Source organism: Saccostrea echinata, unplaced genomic scaffold (assembly GCF_033153115.1).
Source record: "Saccostrea echinata isolate AGI-Se365-2 ecotype Australia unplaced genomic scaffold, CSIRO_AGI_Sech_v1 ptg000003l, whole genome shotgun sequence".
Lineage (NCBI taxonomy): Eukaryota > Metazoa > Mollusca > Bivalvia > Ostreida > Ostreidae > Saccostrea > Saccostrea echinata.
In genome coordinates, this window is record NW_026889752.1 from 13848265 (window position 1) to 13867070 (window position 18806).

The 18806-nt window shown below is 33.5% G+C and overlaps 1 protein-coding gene across 2 annotated transcripts in view; it reads right to left on the bottom strand.

Annotated features, from left to right (window-relative positions):
• Window positions 1-7174: 7174 nt before the first annotated feature.
• The window catches only part of LOC133178604 (glutamate [NMDA] receptor subunit 1-like), a 106564-nt gene continuing 94932 nt past the window's right edge, over window positions 7175-18806 (bottom strand). For both annotated transcript variants that reach the window (XM_061313337.1, XM_061313336.1), the window contains exon 18: window positions 7175-7764. In XM_061313337.1, coding sequence (XP_061169321.1) covers window positions 7456-7764 — 309 coding nt within the window. In that variant the 3' untranslated portion in view covers window positions 7175-7455. The remainder of the gene's footprint in view (window positions 7765-18806) is intronic.

Consider the following 18806-nt stretch of genomic DNA (forward strand, 5'->3'; position numbering starts at 1 on the left):
TACAATCATGACAACTAGTTGTGGTGTTGTTAATTTTGAATTTACGGGTGGCAGTCAATATTTTTACAATTATGACAACTAGTTGTGGTGTTGTTAATTTTGAATTTACGGGTGGCAGTCAATATTTTTACAATTATGACAACTAGTTGTGGTGTTGTTAATTTTGAATTTACTGGGTGGCAGTCAATATTTTTACAATTATGACAACTAGTTGTGGTGTTGTTAATTTTGAATTTACTGGGTGGCAGTCAATATTTTTACAATCATGACAACTAGTTGTGGTGTTGTTAATTTTGAATTTACGGGTGGCAGTCAATATTTTTACAATTATGACAACTAGTTGTGGTGTTGTTAATTTTGAATTTACGGGTGGCAGTCAATATTTTTACAATTATGACAACTAGTTGTGGTGTTGTTAATTTTGACTTTACTGGTGGCAGTCAATATTTTAACAATTATGACAACTAGTTGTGGTGTTGTTAATTTTGACTTTACTGGGTGGCAGTCAATATTTTTACAATTATGACTAGTTGTGGTGTTGTTAATTTTGAATTTACTGGGTGGCAGTCAATATTTTTACAATTATGACAACTAGTTGTGGTGTTGTTAATTTTGAATTTACTGGGTGGCAGTCAATATTTTTACAATTATGACAACTAGTTGTGGTGTTATTAATTTTGAATTTACTGGGTTGCAGTCAATATTTTTACAATTATGACAACTAGTTGTGGTGTTGTTAATTTTAAATTTACTGGGTGGCAGTCAATATTTTTACAATTATGACAACTAGTTGTGGTGTTGTTAATTTTGCATTTACTGCTACCCGGAAAATTCAAAATTTACAAGACAGTATTCCTAAATACTGGAAATAACTTGAATGTTGCTGATATCACAATTTTCGGAATACATTTTTTTTTTTGGAGATAATGAAACGTTTAAAATTCTTTTGACATACGAATTTTTCCTTCTTTCACGAGCTTTTGATTTTTTCTGATCTCGGGGATCGTCTTGTAACTTAAGATACGTTGTGTGCCACGTATAATATACATAAATTTACATACTATATCAATTTAACTTTTAGTGAATCTTGAATTACATACTTTCGTTCAAATCAAACGACAAAGCTACACGAGCTAAAAATATATGTGAATAACTAAATATATATTATTGCAGAATTAGCTCTATATGTGCAATTTAATTAAGTATATATAAAAGATACACATGCGGCAAATTTGACTGTGTGCAGCTAAAGCATGCACATAAATATACTATTTTTCTGGCTCTATACATATATGTGCAACCTACATGTATGTACATGTACATTGCTAATCTGGTTCTGTTCTATCATAATGCTCTCAGTCTGGCTATCATAATGCTCTCAGTCTGGCTATCATAATGCTCTCAGTCTGGCTATTATAATGCTCTCTATCTGGCTATTATAATGCTCTCTGTCTGTCTATTATAATGCTCTCTGTCGGTCTATTATAATGCTCTCAGTCTGTCTTTTATAATGCTCTCTGTCTGGCTTTTATAATCCTCTCAGTCTATTATAATGCTCTCAGTCTGGCTATCATAATGCTCTCTGTCAGGCTATCATAATGCTCTCTGTCTGCCTATTAGAATGCTCTCGGTCTGGCTTTTATAATGCTCTGTCTATTATAATGCTCTCAGTCTGGATATTATAATGCTCTCAGCCTGGCTATTATAATGCTCTCAGTCTGCATATTATAATGCTCTCAGTCTGGCTATTATAATGCTCTCCGGCTATTATAATGCTCTCAGTCTGGCTATTATAATGCTCTCTGTCTGGCTATTATAATGCTCTTTGACTGGCTATTATCATGTTCTCAGTCTTGCTATTATAATGCTCTCTGTCTGGCAATTATTATGTTCTGTCTTGCTATTATAATGCTCGCTCTCTGTCTGGCTATTATAATGCTCTCAGTCTGGCTATTACAATGCTCTCAGTCTAACTATTATAATGCTCTCAGTCTGGCTATTATAATGAATTCTGTCTAGCTATTATAATGCTCTCAGTCTGGCTTTTATAATGCTCTCTCTGGCTATAATAATGCTCTCTGTCTGGCTATGTACATGTATATTTAACTTACATACATTAACAATGTAATATATATCTGCTACTTAAGTATGCAATTAAGCATGTAAATAATGTACTGTCAGTCTGGCTCTGTATCTGCTACATATAAGTATGTAAATAATATATTGCCAATCTTGCTCTGTACATGTAAGTGTGTCAATGATATAAATACTGCCAATCTGGCTCTATATGTGCTACATAAGTACATGTATGTTAGAGTAAAAAAAAAAATCTTTACAAAGAGGTGGCAACCATTGAGAGAGCCCTCCACAAACTCCACCGTCTACTCTCAGTGTTGACTCTACCCAAAAAAGTCTCTCAACAATTGCAATGAAATCAGTCTCTCAAAGAATGTCCGGAGAGCGCAGATACTAGTAGTTTGTCCAAGAGTCTCTTTAATCTCCCAATCTCTAAAAGTCTTTTAAGGAATGCAAAGTGTTTTGAGGCTCTCTCAGTGGTCTCTTTTAGTCTTAAAGTGATCTGTCTCGGTCACATTTGATCTCTCAGAAATTTCTGTAGATCTCTTAACGATATCTATTGTTTGCAAATCAAGCACTCGGCAATCTCTCACATCGAGGTCACTACAGATTGAAAGCAATGTAACCACCAATCTATTTGGAATCTATAGCCTGGGCTTCTTTTTAATAAGCACTTTTTCATTGCACAACAAGCCCCTTACAGTGATGTCCCAAAAACATTTACACAGTGTCAGACTTTTCAAGGCTTCTGGAGTTTGTTGAGAGATCAGACAAGTTGTACATTGCTGGAAGGTCTCTCAACAATCTAGTCATGTGTATAAAGGGGCCTAAATTATATACTGCCAATCTGGCTCTACACGTGCTACTAAAGTATTTGTACTGTAACTTTAACCTTATGTACATGTATCAACACCATTGTATAATATATACAATACGTACATGTATCTATTTGTACATGTATGTTACTTTAGCAACAAGAGGCCCAGGGGCCACATCCCTCACCTGACCACTATGGCTAGGAAAAAGCAGAAATCAGTTCAGTCTTGAAAGGTTGAAAAGTTTAAATATAAAAGTGGTTTGGGGGGGGGGGGGGGGTGAATTGAAGAAATTTGAATTAAGATTACCTGAGGATGCTTCCATTTAAATATAATCAATCATGGCTTTGCTGTTCTTGAGAAGAAGATTTTAAAAGATTTTTCCTATGTATTCCTATGTAAAACTTTGATAACCCATTGTGGCCCCACCCTAGTCCCAGGGGTCATGTTTGAACAAACTTGAATCTACACTATCTAAGAATGCTTCCATATAAATATGACCGATCATGGCTTTGCTGTTCTTAAGAAATAGTTTTCTTTAAAGATTTTTACTATGTATTCCTATGTAAAACTTTGACTGCCCATTGTGGCCCCACCCTATCCCCGGGGGTCATGATTTGAACAAACTTTAATGTACACTATCTGAGGATGCTTCCATGCAAATATGACCAACCATGGCTTTGCTGTTCTTGAGAAGAAGATTTTTTAAAGATTTTTCCTATATATCCCTATGTAAAACTTTGATCGCCCTTGTGGCCCAACCTGACCCCCGGGGTCATGATTTGAACAAACTTGAATCTACACTACCTGAGGATGCTTCCACATAAGCTTCATACTTTCAAGCACAGTGGTTCTTGAGAAGAAGATTTTTTTAATGATGCCATTAATTTTTCATAAATTCATAATTATCTCCCCTTGGAAGAAGGTGTGGCCCTGGACATTTGAAGAAACTTGAATCCCCTTTACCCAAGGATACTTTGTGGCAAGTTTGGTTGAAATTGGCCCACTGGTTCTGGAGAAGAAGTCGAAAATGTGAAAAGTTTACAGACGGACAGACAGACAGACAGACAGACGGACTACAGACAAAATGTGATCAGAAAAGCTCACTTGAGCCTTCAGCTCAGGTGACCTAAAAATAATTGCTGTGGGCTCATGGAATGTTCTACATCTATGGCAGTAATAGAAGATCGAGGCACACCAAACAGCAATTGTTATTAGATAATGATTTTATAAATACTAGAGGTGGGGCTGAATGCCCAGACAAATTGGATTATCAGTCGAAATATCTGACATAATATTGCACACTTTATTTTAAAGATGTATAAAGACAAATATAAATTCAGATAAATAAAACAATTAAGAAATTTGCCCTAAATTATAGAGTGTTTTGAATGTACATGTAAATTAGAATAACCAAATCCTTATAGAAAATACATGTACTTATGCTTTTTTTAAGTAATCAACCTTTAAAGACTAAAATTCTTTGAAAAAATTATGAAAATCACTCAGAATTCAATTAATGTATATCAAACCCTATAATTGTTTTAATTGCATGTATAACAAAACATTTAATCATATCTAACATATCGAAAATATAACCATGAAATAGAAATGAATTATTTGACTGACACTTCTGGTTTGAATACAAATTTATATTTTATATGTACAGTAATTCTAAATGCCGAATTCAGAACAAAAATATTTTGTTTGGAAGCATAAAAAACAACAAATTTGATAAAAATAAACAGTAAGGAAGCTCTGAAAATGACATTATAGACAATCAACAATTGGTTACATAATATTGTATAATTAACGGCAATACCAGTAATTGGTAAAGGTTCCCTCAGGTTATCATACAGCTCTACCTTGTGTCATGGGATATGTGCCAAAAAATAATCTAGACTACAGGAATTCATCTTCTGAATTAGCACGTTTTCACTTCTAGAAGGAAGAATTCTATAGATTTTATTTAAATATGCATGTAAAATCTGACATCCTACTGCTTAGCCTCATCTCTAATTAAGGGATAATTTATGTAATTTCACTACGCAAAGTTTGACAGTTCTAGAGGAAGAAATAAAAAAAAAATATCATATACATTGCAATGAAAATCCTCCCTTCCCCCCATTCTGCCTTTCCCAACAAAAAGGACATGATCTGAAAAACTAGTGAAAGGTGTACCTCCATTTTATGCAAATTCTTCCTTAATTTACAATTTTAAAAGATTTTTTCCTATATATTTCTTAATGTAAAACCAAATTGATCTTCAAATGTGGCTCAGCTCGGGCATTCCTGGGGCATATGATTTGAACAAACTTGAATTGAATCTACACCACCTGGAATGCTTCCATATCCTATGAATAAATCATGCCTTTGCTGTTTTTCATTACATTTTTTTTTTTTTTTTTTAGATTTTCTTCCTATATATTTTATCACCTATTATGACCCCACCCTACCCCCCAGTGGTCATGAACAAACTTAAATCTACACTACTTGAGGAATGAAGATGCTTCCATATTGATATACGAGGGTTGTCCGTAAAGTTCATGGACAACCTTGATAATACCGGTAACTGAAACACATTGATAAAATATATGAAACTATTTTTTTCATTAAATTCATGTTTCATTTCATTAATATGCATGTTTTCATCACAAACAAAGCACAAATAGTTATATTTTTATCAGATACAAAAAAAGACACACTCATACCCGGAGCACTAAAATGAAAATCCTTGACGTCACCCGACGTCAAGCTAAATACATTTAACTTTTCTCAAAGTAGTCACTGTTTAACTCAACACATTTCTTATGTCGCTTTCACCGATCATCAAATATGTGTACAAACTGTTCTGGTTTCATACGTAATATAATATTTAACACTTCCTGTCTAAGATTCTACAAATCATCAAACCTCTGTCCGCTTAAAAACGACTTTATGTACGGAAATACGGCAAAGTCACTGTTAATCACGTCATGATCACGAACTTAATTTTTTACAGCACTGCAATCTCGGAAAGATGGTCTTCCTTCACGCATGTCATCCTGTAAACTGTTCCTTCCTTTCGATCCGAAATATTTTGTACCGCTTAAACACTAAAGAATGGCTTACTTTTCTATATTTTCCCGACTTTTTTAGGAATTTGTGGGTGTATATAGGTGTTTTCCGATGTCTACACAAAATTTTATCACTGCTCTCTGCTCCACCTCTTCCAAAAACGTCCCTTTTTCGAACGATGACAATCCTGTCTTAAAAAATTCTAACCTCAATTTCTCTGCCATATCGAAACTTTGAACGTTCAAACTTTGCATGTTTGACGTTATAACTTTTATCAACGTCATTATGTGAAAGTAATCCAAATTTCCGCGGAATTTTACATAATACAAATGAGATATATTAAGTGATAAATAGCTTTTTAATTAAAACTTTGCCATGCTCCGGGTCACCATCCCAAGTCTAATAATGTAGTCATAATTGATTTATTACATTTAAAATTGAATAAAATTTTACATTTTGTAATTCCCATATAGTAAAGGATTATAAATATGCTAATAATTAATATCTATAACACAACTTCTATTTAAATTTTAGTCTGTCCACGAACTTTACGGACAACCCTCGTATTTAAACATGCCCGTGCTTTATTGAAAAGATTTTTTTAAAGGACTGTCCTGCATATTCCTATGTGAATTAAACTTTGATCACATATTGTCTCCCCCTCTCCCTTTCATGATTTTGAACAAACCTGAATCAACACGTTTTGAAGCTTTCACATAAGTCTCAACTTTTCTGGCACAGCCTTATGTTCTACAGAAGAAGATTTTTGAAAGATGCCATTTTCACAAATTCTTAATTATCTCCCTTGAAAGAGGGTTTGGCCTATCATTTGAATAAACTTGAATCCCCTTCACCCAAGGATGCTTTGTGGCAAGTTTGATTGAAACTGGCTCAGCAGTTCTGGAGAAGAAGATGAATATTTGAAAAGTTAACAGACAGACAAACAGAAGGATGACAGACAAACTTTGATCAGAAAAGCACACAAAAGCCTTCGGCACAGGTGAGCTAAAAAGTAAGTCATTAATCAAATCTGGTCTATGAGAAAAAATCAACTAGCATTATTTTATTTTTTCATAAACAACTCACCAAATTTAATGTCCTAATTTAATATCTTCTCTGACCAACATGTACTTATATCATTTTAATCAATAAAATAATATCATAACAAAAAAAGAATAAAAACAAAAACAAAAACAATATCAACAAAATACCAAAATAGACTTAATTCATAAATAGACGAAAAACAACATTTTTCCTGCCTTCATTAATTTTAAATAATCTGTAAGAAAAAAAAGGTTAATTTTCCATTATCTTAAACATTTTTCAATAGCTAGGATGAGAATACATGCATCAGTAAGTCATTATCTTGATAAAAAAAATCTGGATTTGAGTCTCCTTTCACTGATGGTCAGAAATGTGACTGCGTTGGTTATAATCAGAAGCACAACATTAACAGGTAACTCTATCTTCGTCAGCTAAATACATGTACAAAAATCCTGTTCCTTATCTAGACATAGTTATCTTCAGCACTTTTTTCTGTGAATACTGGGTTGTTGATGGTGGCTGAGTGAGTGACAGTTCTGTACGAAGGAGGGGAGTACATCATACCTCCAGTTGCTTCTGTGTACGATAGCCTATGCCCAAGACGGGGAGGAGTTTGGTCTACAGGGAAACTATAGCCATTGCCCTGACCTGTAGCCACTCGGCCCAGGGCACTGCCATTGCCCTCCACAGTAGGTTTCTTTGTAGCCAGTTTAGCCAGGCGTTCCTGCTCCTCTCGTTGTCTCTGTAATGTTTGGCGAAGGGTTCTTCTTTTCTAAAATAAGAGAAAAATTAAATGAATGAATGAATTGTAAGCTAATTTTAACTTAAGAAATAAAATTAAACAAGCTAATTCAGAGAATTTTGGTCCCCCACTTAAGGAAAAAAGAAGAGCATGCACAGAACTGGGGGGGGGGGGGGGAGGGCCAAATCCCCCCCCCCCCGGGATTTGCAGAGTACTGAAGCAAATAAAAAATGCAAATATGGATATATAGATTTGATTGCTTATTCTTTAAAATGTATACAGAGGAGTCTTTTTATATAAAATATTTATCACACTATAATAATGATTTAATGAGAAGGTTTGTACAAGCCAGACGTCATAACTTCTTCATTTCATATGGTTGAATACTATCATTTAGTAAATCGAAAAATAGACATGTATATAATATATTGTCAAAAATATACACAACACATGGTGTCTAATTTAGCCTTTACTAAACAGTACGTTCTAATAGATGTAATTAGAATATAAAGTCCGCCGACAACCTGTATTACACGTAATAACTCTCCACATGCTAATAGTTTAATACAAACGGGGAGTAACTCTAAAACGCTGAGTGTGTTTGATGCCAACAAATTTCCTGACCAATTGACTTTTGAAAAAAAAAATGACCAGAATAAAGAAAAAACAAGAGATGTTTGTGAAACACTTATGCCCCCCCCCCCCCCACCTTGGACATTCATTATAGGATGGCTCTATCATACCCAAAACAGAACCTGACCTAGATATTCTTATGATAAAACTGTATACCAAATTTCATCTCAGTATGAGCAACCTCTGCGAAGAAAATGATTGGAAACTGCAAATAACTGGAATTTTTCTAAGTCCAAGGGGCACAACTCTGTCAAAAATTGCTTGATTGTACCCAAAACAGAATTAAACTTGGATATTCTTATGATAAATCTGTATACCAAATTCCAACGGAATGAACGGAAACTGTTGGTGGACTGACACAGACCGATTGACAAACAGCAGCAAAGCAATATGCCCTCCCAACTCTGTTAAAAATTGCTCGATCAAAACAGAACCTGACCTAGATATTCTTATGATAAATCTGTATACCAAATTTCATTACATTATGTGCAACCTCTGCAAAGAAAATGAAGGAAACTGTTGGTGGACTGACAGACCGATGGACAGATGGCAGCTAAGCATTATGCTCTAGCTCCTTTCTTTGAAGGCGGGCATAAAAAAATGGGACGGGACACTTTGAGAGGAGCGGTCTGGATCATAGGGAGTTAAGGTATAAAATTTCATTGCAAAAGCTCAAAAGCTTCTTGAGACATTGCCCGGAAACAAAAGTGTTACACACATACGGAATGCATGAATTTACGACCTTGACCTTTGGACCTCAAAATTAATAGGGGTCTTTCTTAGGCTACAGGGAGTTGATATGTAAAATTTCATTGCAAAAGCTTAAAGGCTTCTCGAGATACCATGCAAAAACAAAATTATTACAGACTGACAGAAAGACAGATGGGCAAAAACCCAAATTAATATCCCCCACATTCAATGAAAGTGGGGGGGCAAATAGGAAGTCTATGACAAGTTGGTTACTTCAGTAATTCAGTGATTTAATAGTTTAATAAGAGTTCAACTTTTTTAACATTTTGTTTTGAGTTTTACATTAAATGAATTTATCTTGAGCTTCCAGCACAACATCAAGTATCCTGCATAACATTGAGTATCAGCCATGTTAACCTTAATAAAAAAAACTAGGCAGATTAATGTTTATGATTTAATTTTTAAAAAAATTTCTCCTTGATATTTAGAAGACAAAAACTTGTATTTAAATGTACTTAAATATTCATTTATGTTGATTAAAGTTCTTCTTCTGCAGACACTCTATAGACTTCCAATGTTTGTCCTTAATAAGGATAGTTGCTTGTCAGCCAGCTCCTAATTTTTACTCTTAAATTTATTATTTAATCAAAAAAGTCTCAAAATGAAGCTTGAAATTGAAATCTTTTCGTGCAACAATTTTTAATTCAAATTCATGCATCTCAATATGATTCAAGGTTTTATTAAAGTCTCAGAAATGGTCTTGTAAAAATTTGACATTTAAAGGCAGAGTTTTTTTACTGGTGGTAAATTCCAGGTGAAGGAGGGGCTAATTTTGTACAGGTGTGAATACCTTGAGGGCTAGCAGCTAGTCTCTCTTGGTCGTTTGTCTCCTAATCCCTATACACAGGAAGTGATTTAATACACAGTAGAATACCCAAGAAGTCAAACTTTACCTGTGTTGGGATTTTGAGATGATTTTAAATTAGAAATAAAAAAAGTTGTTAATAAAGTTTAATCTCAATGATTTTTAGTAATTTGTAATTGTGTGTGTCTCTTTATAAGCATCCCCACCCATTAAAAAATTATTATTTGAAGTATTTGTTGAGCTTTGAAAAAAAGTTATACCAAATTTTGATATATATTATAATAATTTCATAAAGAATTTCATGATTATTTCAAATACTGAAGGTTTGTATGTATATGTTATCAAGCTAAAAATTCCATAGTAACACAGTTTCTCTATTGTTTATACCATGTGTGGTACATATTAAAGGATCAAAAGTTAATTTAAAGGTCACCACGAGCGCCAAACAAGGTGTACAGGGTATACACAGGGAATAGTAAGTAATTGTCAATCAAGTTCTAGCACCCAGTGATGTACCTTAAGGAGGCTGGGGGGGTCAACAAATTAACCATCAGATACAACTTATTTTTTTAGATATGATATCTTACAGTACCCACATCGTTATTCTTTACAGGATACACGATACGATAGGATACACGCACGATACGATAGGATAAACGCATGATACGATAGGATACACGCATGATAGGACAGGATACACGCACGATAGGATAAATGCAAAACACGATAAACGCAAAACACGATAAACGCAAAATACGATAAACGCAAAACACGATAGACCTGATAAACGATCTTCACGATAGGATAAACGCAAAACCTGATAGGATTGTTTCAAAATGCGAAACAAGACGAAAAGTTTTCTTTTTGATATACTATAGTATGATAATTTTAATTACTTACAAAGCTGCAAATCGAAATGATAAAACATTTTAAATTTATCATGATAAAACATTTGAAGTAATTATGCTTTGTAAAAGATATGGTGTTTTTGTCAGTAAAATTGATCGTCATCAAACTCAAACTGTAATTATTTTAAGAATAATTCCACTATATGATGGAAATTAGGCGATTTCATTTTTTGTATAATTATACAAATGTCGAAATACCGTTCTTAGGGAAAAAAAGGATATTCATATCTCCAGAGGGACCAGATACATGTAATTCAATAAATGCACTTTTTTCAGAATATGGTAAATATATCATTTCATCACAGAATTAAACTTTGATTTATCATTTAAATTTACTATGGTATAGAAGTCGGGGGGGGGGGGGGTTGGGTTGGGGGGTTGGTATTGTAATTCTTTAGTTCTCTTTTGAGGCATTGTGTTTATCAAATAAAAACAATATACCCACCACCTTGTAAAATCCTTGATCTCAAACCCTGTCTAGACAAAAAAAATGTAATCAATAGGCGCGGCTCTTAACAATACATTCAATATACATGTATACATGACCAATGAAAGCTAAAAATTATGCTCAAGAACTGCTTGATTAATAAAACAACTACTATATAATTATTTAGGATTTATTTCTATATAATTTTTTATTCACGAATAGACTGGCAAATTATTTCACTGTTTACAGATAATCGGATAAAGAATGAATCCTCATAACACTGCTTTCTCGCCCCTTTATAAATGCAGAGTTTTACCTTTTCAAATCAGAACATTGTTATATTATAGCTAAAGTCTTCAAGCATAGTCTGTATAGATACTCATAAAAGATTTTTTGGGGAAAGAGACTTTCAATATATACATTATATCGATTAAAAAGAATCGTATACTTCACTGTAAAATCCCGGTTTCGCCAATACAGCTATGTAGGTCATTGTATTATTTGAATGAGAAGGCGGAGCGCCTCTCAAGCGTGCGATTAGTATGAATACATTAGCGTGTGTTCAAGGTGTACTAATTTTTATGATTAACTGACACCCAAAAAGACTTTTTCATGTTAGAGACCGACAAAATATAAGCATACATTTTTAATTTGGTTGGCTTAACTTTGATTTCTTTTCTGCTTAACTTACGAGTTGTATTTGAAATGATTTACTAGAAATTCGTTAAATTATTTATATATTAAATACACATTGGAATTTGGAAACGGAACGTATAACGAAGGATAAACTATTTTTCACACTTTAAAGAAACCTTTAAAAAAAAGAAGAAATAATTAATCCATTTAAGCTTATTACGTACATAATTAGAAATTGTTCATACATATATATAATTTTGCAAATTCCGAGTGCTACAACAAATACACCTAGGCGGTTGAATTATGATATAAACTACACTCGGTGTATAAAAAATAGATTGTTAAGAAAGTGAAAATTTAAACGTCAATTAAACGTCAGTTTAACGTCAGTATCATCGCTGGTGGATAAAGAAACATCCGTGTCAGTGTACTTTGTACAGTCCAAATAGCATTGCTTCAAAAAATCCTGTTTATTCATGCTAGACAAGTTAATATGATCTCCCTCATTTAGGAATTCATTAATTGTCGAAATCCACTCCTGTACTTTTTGATTTTAACAAACTCTCTCCCTGGTGTAAGATAAATAATAAATCACTCCGAGGTATTCTTAACACCCTTTTTCATTCGACTGATTTTTTTTTTAAAGTAATATCTAGATCGGACATGTGAAAGGGTTATACAATGCATGTTCTTGCTTTTAAACATTGTGCTTTAAAAATACCTTCAAACATGGACTTTCTTTTACATGATCCGCAAAAAAAAAAAAAAAATTAAATAAAATAAAATAAAAAATAAAAATAAAAATTTTAAAAAAAATTGTGAAATTTTGTGCCGATGTAAAAAGTTATAGCATTTGCTTCAGAAGAAACCTGAAGCTTCCTTCTATTCAAATTAGGGGTGCTTTTGTGCATCCAGTGACTTTTCATCTGATACACAGATTTTTTGAACGCTCCGTACTTCAATTTCTTTCCATGAAGGTTTCTTCTATTGGAAGTATGCATTGTGCACTTGTAACAAACAATTTATTTTTCTAAAGATATGATTAATTGTTGTTTTTCAAATAACGGACTATAAAATTAATGACAGTTTTAACTAAAAAAAATCTTTTCTCTTCTTCGAAGGCAATGAACGGAGCACCGATGTATATTTAGGAACAAGGGCAAATGTATGATATATACCGACAGTAATTTAAATTTTAAAATTCTGTATTTATGAGACACAAGCAGTAAGTGCAAGCTATATGCTACAGTACAGTACTCTGAAGTTTATATCAGAAGGATGTTGGAATTCCTCATTGACAATATCTCTGTAGTCTTTGAAGACCAGGTCTTCCAGCATGCTTTTGCTGGTAACTAATTGTGCTCCTTTTTTAGTCGACCTTCCTTTGAAGTAGAATTTATGCAAATGCTAGACTTCAATATAAATTGATATATACCCCCCAAAAAATCAAACAAAATCGACTGAAAATATTAACACATCTTAATCATAAAAAAGTTTTCTCCCAGAATTTTAATTACCCATCTGAAAAATGATTTGACCATCGATAGCTCGCAGACATTAGACATAATGTCGCATAGGTGTGCTCAAAGCGTGGAAGTGAATAGATTTGAATCACGTGTTCAGTGCTTTGTTATTCATGAGGTCAAAGACGGGTTGAAATTTATAAACAAGGTGCCTTTACTATGGAGACAAGCACCCGTGATTTTGCACCTTTTTGGAAAATAACACATGAGCGCAAGACTGTTTCAATTTCTTTCATGAATGTAAATGACAAGTATAACTCTTTACATTGACCGTACTAACGACAACTTGAAACATCCATGCGCTCATATAAAAAGTGGGCTTGCAAAATGGGGGTGTGGCCTAAAGTCTATGAGAAATCGATGTAAACAACATACCCCTGCTATATTAATTACATAAATACCTAATTACAGCGCAAAGAAGTAAAAATTGAAATTGAAATCAATAAACTACAATGTTTGAAGGAAAGATTGAGGCAAAAATATTTAGAAAATCTTTAATTTAATTTTTTTGTAAATTATCGGGGGGCCAGATATGGACGTTTAAACGATTCATCCTTTAAGAAATAAAATCCACAGGTATTTATTTGTACCTATTAAATACATGTACTAATAAAACAATTTAATTTCACGAATTGAAAATTAATCGTTATCGTTGGTTGTCATCTTAGCCATGATTGACAAGAGCTAATGCATTTAGCAGAACACGTTTTCAGTTCCCGGCACGCGGAGCCCGTGATCGCTGTTGTAAATGACCTTGATCACAGTCGTAAGAAGAGTGTTGGAAGTGTAAAGAAGATTCCAAAATATTTTTAAGGGTAAGGGGTGCATCGGGCGCACCCCGAAAAAAGCAATAATTTTCTTTAAAAAAGAAAATTATGTATAAAAACTTGTTAACAACGAAAACTTAAAAGTTTGTGTGTTTTCACTGGAACCCCCCCCCCCCCCAGAAATATTTAAACCTGTATTTGCCGATGTGTGTGAATTATAATTCATTTACATGACAATTATTAATCAACCAATTTTATGCATAAAAAGACTATAAATGACTCATCGTTTCAAAATTATTTGTAAGAAAATTATGTTCGTTTTTAAAGAAAAAAAATTAATTGTGCTCCCCAGCCTAGAATTCCCATACTTCACATTTATAGCAACGCACTAAATTTTGTATTTATTTTTCACGCCTGTCCTATCTATCTATTATTTTGTATTAATCCCCCATATGTTCTTATAATCTCTATACACAATAATTGTAAAATGGTGAAGAGATTCAAATTAATGATTGAAAAGAATTCCTGATGAATTTTCTTTAAAAAAATGTTCAGTATTGCTTCCTTTAAAAATTATTGAATCAAATACCTTAAAATTGATTTGCATATAATTAATTACTTTGAACACGTTTTCTTTCCATCTTTATTTAGATAAAAAAAAAGAAGAAAATCAAACAAATATGAAATACATTACCGAGTTATTTTATTTAGTTGTTTCCGTATTTTTTTTTCTCTTTTAAAATACCACCGGTATGATAAATCCGAATAAGAATTAGTAACAAACAATACAGAATGACATGTTGTTCCATCAATAGCCATATTTAAAACAAGAAGTCTGTGAGCCAATGCTCACTAATAATACCCCCGCCCTAATGTGAATACACAAGTTCGGTTATGGACAAACACAGTGATAATCAGGAAATTGACATCGGATTTGTAAAAAATGAATCCCAACATATGGCATGCCTAAACAAAGACTGTGCTAAAATTTCAAGCATCTGCGATGTCATCATGAGTAGTTGCTGAGAAAACTACGACCAAAATTTATTATGTATGGTACGGACAGACGCATGGATAAACAGGAAGTTGACATCGGATTTGTTCCAAAAATGAATCCTATTATATGGCATGCCTAAACAAAGATTGTGCTAAAATTTCAAGCATCTGCAATGAGTAGTTGCTGAGAAAACTACGACCAAAATTTGTTATGTATGGTACGGACAGATGCACGGATAAACAGGAAGTTGACATCGGATTCGTACAAAAATGAATCCCACCATATGGCATGCCTAAACAAAGACTGTGCTAAAATTTCAAGCACCTATGATGAGTAGTTGCTGAGAAAACTGCGACCAAAGTTTGTTATGTGTGATACAGACAGACGCACGGATAAACAGGAAGTTGACATCAGATTAGTACAAAAATGAATCCCACCATATGGCATGCCTAAACAAAGATTGTGCTAAAATTTCAAGCATCTGCGATGAGTAGTTACTGAGAAAACTACGACCAAATTTTTTCATGTATGGTACGGACAAACGCACGGATAAACAGGAAGTTGACATCAAATTCGTACAAAAATGAATCCCACCATATGGCATGCCTAAACAAAGAGTGTGTTAAAATTTCAAGCACCTACGATGAGTAGTTGCTGAGAAAACTGCGACCAAAGTTTGTTACGGACAGACAGACAGACAGACGGACAGACAGACAGACGGACAGACAGACAGACACACAAGGGTAAAACAGTATACCCCCCTCTCCTTCGGAGCGGGGGTATAATAAAGTGACTTCCGAATGAATCCTACACGTTTCTCACATGATTCTTGCACGAAAGTCGCACGTTTCTCTCACGGTTCTTACACGAAAGTTGAATGTTTTTCACACGCTTCTCGCACGCTCGCTACACAGTTTGCACGAAACACTTTGGAGCTTGCACGAAACGCTACACGGTTTGCACGAAACGCTGCACGGTTTACACGAAACGCTACACGGTTTGCACGAAACGAAAAGCGCACGAAAGTCACACGCTTTTTTGGGGTAGTTGCACGTTTCAGTGTCTGTAGTATAAAATTTTTAATTGTTAATTAAGCGTTGTTCATAAAAATTATGAACAATATCCAGAAAATAAGTAGATGCATTTCATTGAAACCCAGTAGGGTTCAAGGTAAATACTTGACACCAGGTGAGAGCTAGAGTTCAGGTATGTCTACGTTGAATACACACGGGCCGGTCATGTGGGGAAAGGGGGGGGGGGTCTTGACTTGACAAGAAGACAGTGTACTGATTAGGCAGGTAGGTGTCAGTTCTCTTGTCACGGGAGCGCTTCCACCTGTCACCAAGTTACAGTATGTATTACTTCATCTCCGCGCCGAACTAGGTAAGATGTATAATAAAAATTTGTGTGGTTTTGTTTATTTATCTATTTATTTATTTTTTACATCTTCTTAATGCAGTAGTTAAATATGAATGGCAAACATCTATATTATAATATATACTTATCAGAGAAAAATAATAATACAAAGGAACAACAAAACTTGCGTGCATTGACAAAATTTATGTTTCCATTATCGATAAAAAGGATAGCCTTAATAAAGATACTGATACTTTTTTTATTCATAATTTATTTTTTGCACACATACCTAATGTTTTATATTTCTATAATTATCAAAACAAAGTTAATAAAGGTCTCGCTTTTGTGACTCTGACTGTGTAAAGGGATTATAATATTTCTATCTTTGACAAAAATATTTCTTACATATCTACAAATTTAAAAAAAAAAAATGAATGACTTAAACAGTAGATTGATTATTTCATGTACAAAAATAGAACTTGACTTTCGATTTATGCTCTCTGCTTGGTGACGGTACTTGACATTTATTTATTTATTTATTTTCTTTACAAAATATACCAGAGTTAGAGTATTAATTTCTCTTTTTGTTCAACAGTTAGAGTAATCCTAAATAAATTAACAAAATGAAAGATGAACTCGAGATATCTCGGGTGTTTCTTTTCAAGGTAAAGATAAAAAGCGAGGGTTTCCGAATGCACACGATAAACGCAAAACACGATACACGATAGAACCTGATAAACGATCTTCATGATAAACGCAAAACCTGATAAACAGAAAACACGATAGAAAATGCAAAACCTGATAAACGGAAAACACGATATGATAGGATACATGCATGATACGATAGGATAAACGCACGATAGGACACAATAGAATTGTAAAGAATAACGATGCGGGTACTGTAAGCCGTCAACTCTCATTTAGCAAAGAAAAAAATCATACATTTTAGTTTTAAAATTTGATCATTTTTGTATATCTTAATATGGAGCTCTTCTTCTAAAGGAGATCAATATAGTCTGAAAATTGCCACAACCACCCAGCCCTCCTAATGCACTTGATTGACAGGGGTACACAGACTAGGTATTTTTGAATGTGGTGCTTAAAATCTCTGCCTTTAAGGTGTAATATCACTCTGATAAGAGAGATAACTTTCCAAGGAAATTATTCCAAGAAATCCAATGAATTGTCTTACCAGAGTTTAGTAATGAGGACCATTATGAAATTGGTGAAATTTTGAGCAGAGGGATATTTCACCTTACAGTTTTATCGAAATCGAATTTCCTTTAATCTAGCCTTAGATACCATAATGGTTATTAGCATGATATGATATATTTATTAGAAGTGACCCCCCCCCCCCCCCCGGGTATATTTGCAATGCAACATGAAAATTTGTTTTAGTGTATAAAATTTGATGAGAATATCTTGAATAGTTTCTTTAAAATTGAAATCTAAAGATTTGTATATAGATAATAAATTCTCACCAAATTAGGTATAAGTGCATATGCTTACATAAATATATCTTATGGTTTCTTTAAAACTTAGCAAAATACAAATTTCAGAAAAGTGAAGTCAAGGTCACAGGAAAGTTCAAGGTCAAACATTTTTGATGCTGCAGTTGAATAGTTCTCACATATACGTATCAGCATATTAAGTTTGATAAAAATATTTTGAATGGATTATTTAAGACTGAGCTAAACACTAATTTAAAATAAATGAAGTTAAGGTCAAAGGAAATGTCAAGGTCAAAAAATGTTGATGCAGTTGAAAAGCTTACATCAGTATATATTAGCATATGAAGTTGGATAAAAATATTATGAATGGTTTCTTTAAAGCCGAGTTAACACAAATTTATAAAAGTGAAGTCAAGGTCAAATGAAAGGTCAAGGTCAAAAATGTTGATGCAGTTGAATTGCTTACATCAGTATGTATCAGCATATGAAGTTTGACACTAATTTAAGACAAGAGGCCCAAGGGCCTTAACGGTCACCCGAGTATGATACAACAATTTAAAGGATGCATAGAGTATAAAATGAACTGAAAGGTGAAACTTTGTTCCCAAAAAGCAAGAAAAATAGGGTGATCATGATCAACAAAATAATTGGTCTTAATATTCATTAACAGTTTATAAATTATGTTCTATAAATCTGATCCCCATTTATCACTATCACCATACAGTATATTAACAAATTATCAATGCTTCTGTACTATTTTAATCCTTTGTTGAAATTTCTTACATTGGCCTCTCTTGGTCCTTGATGAACATTTAATAA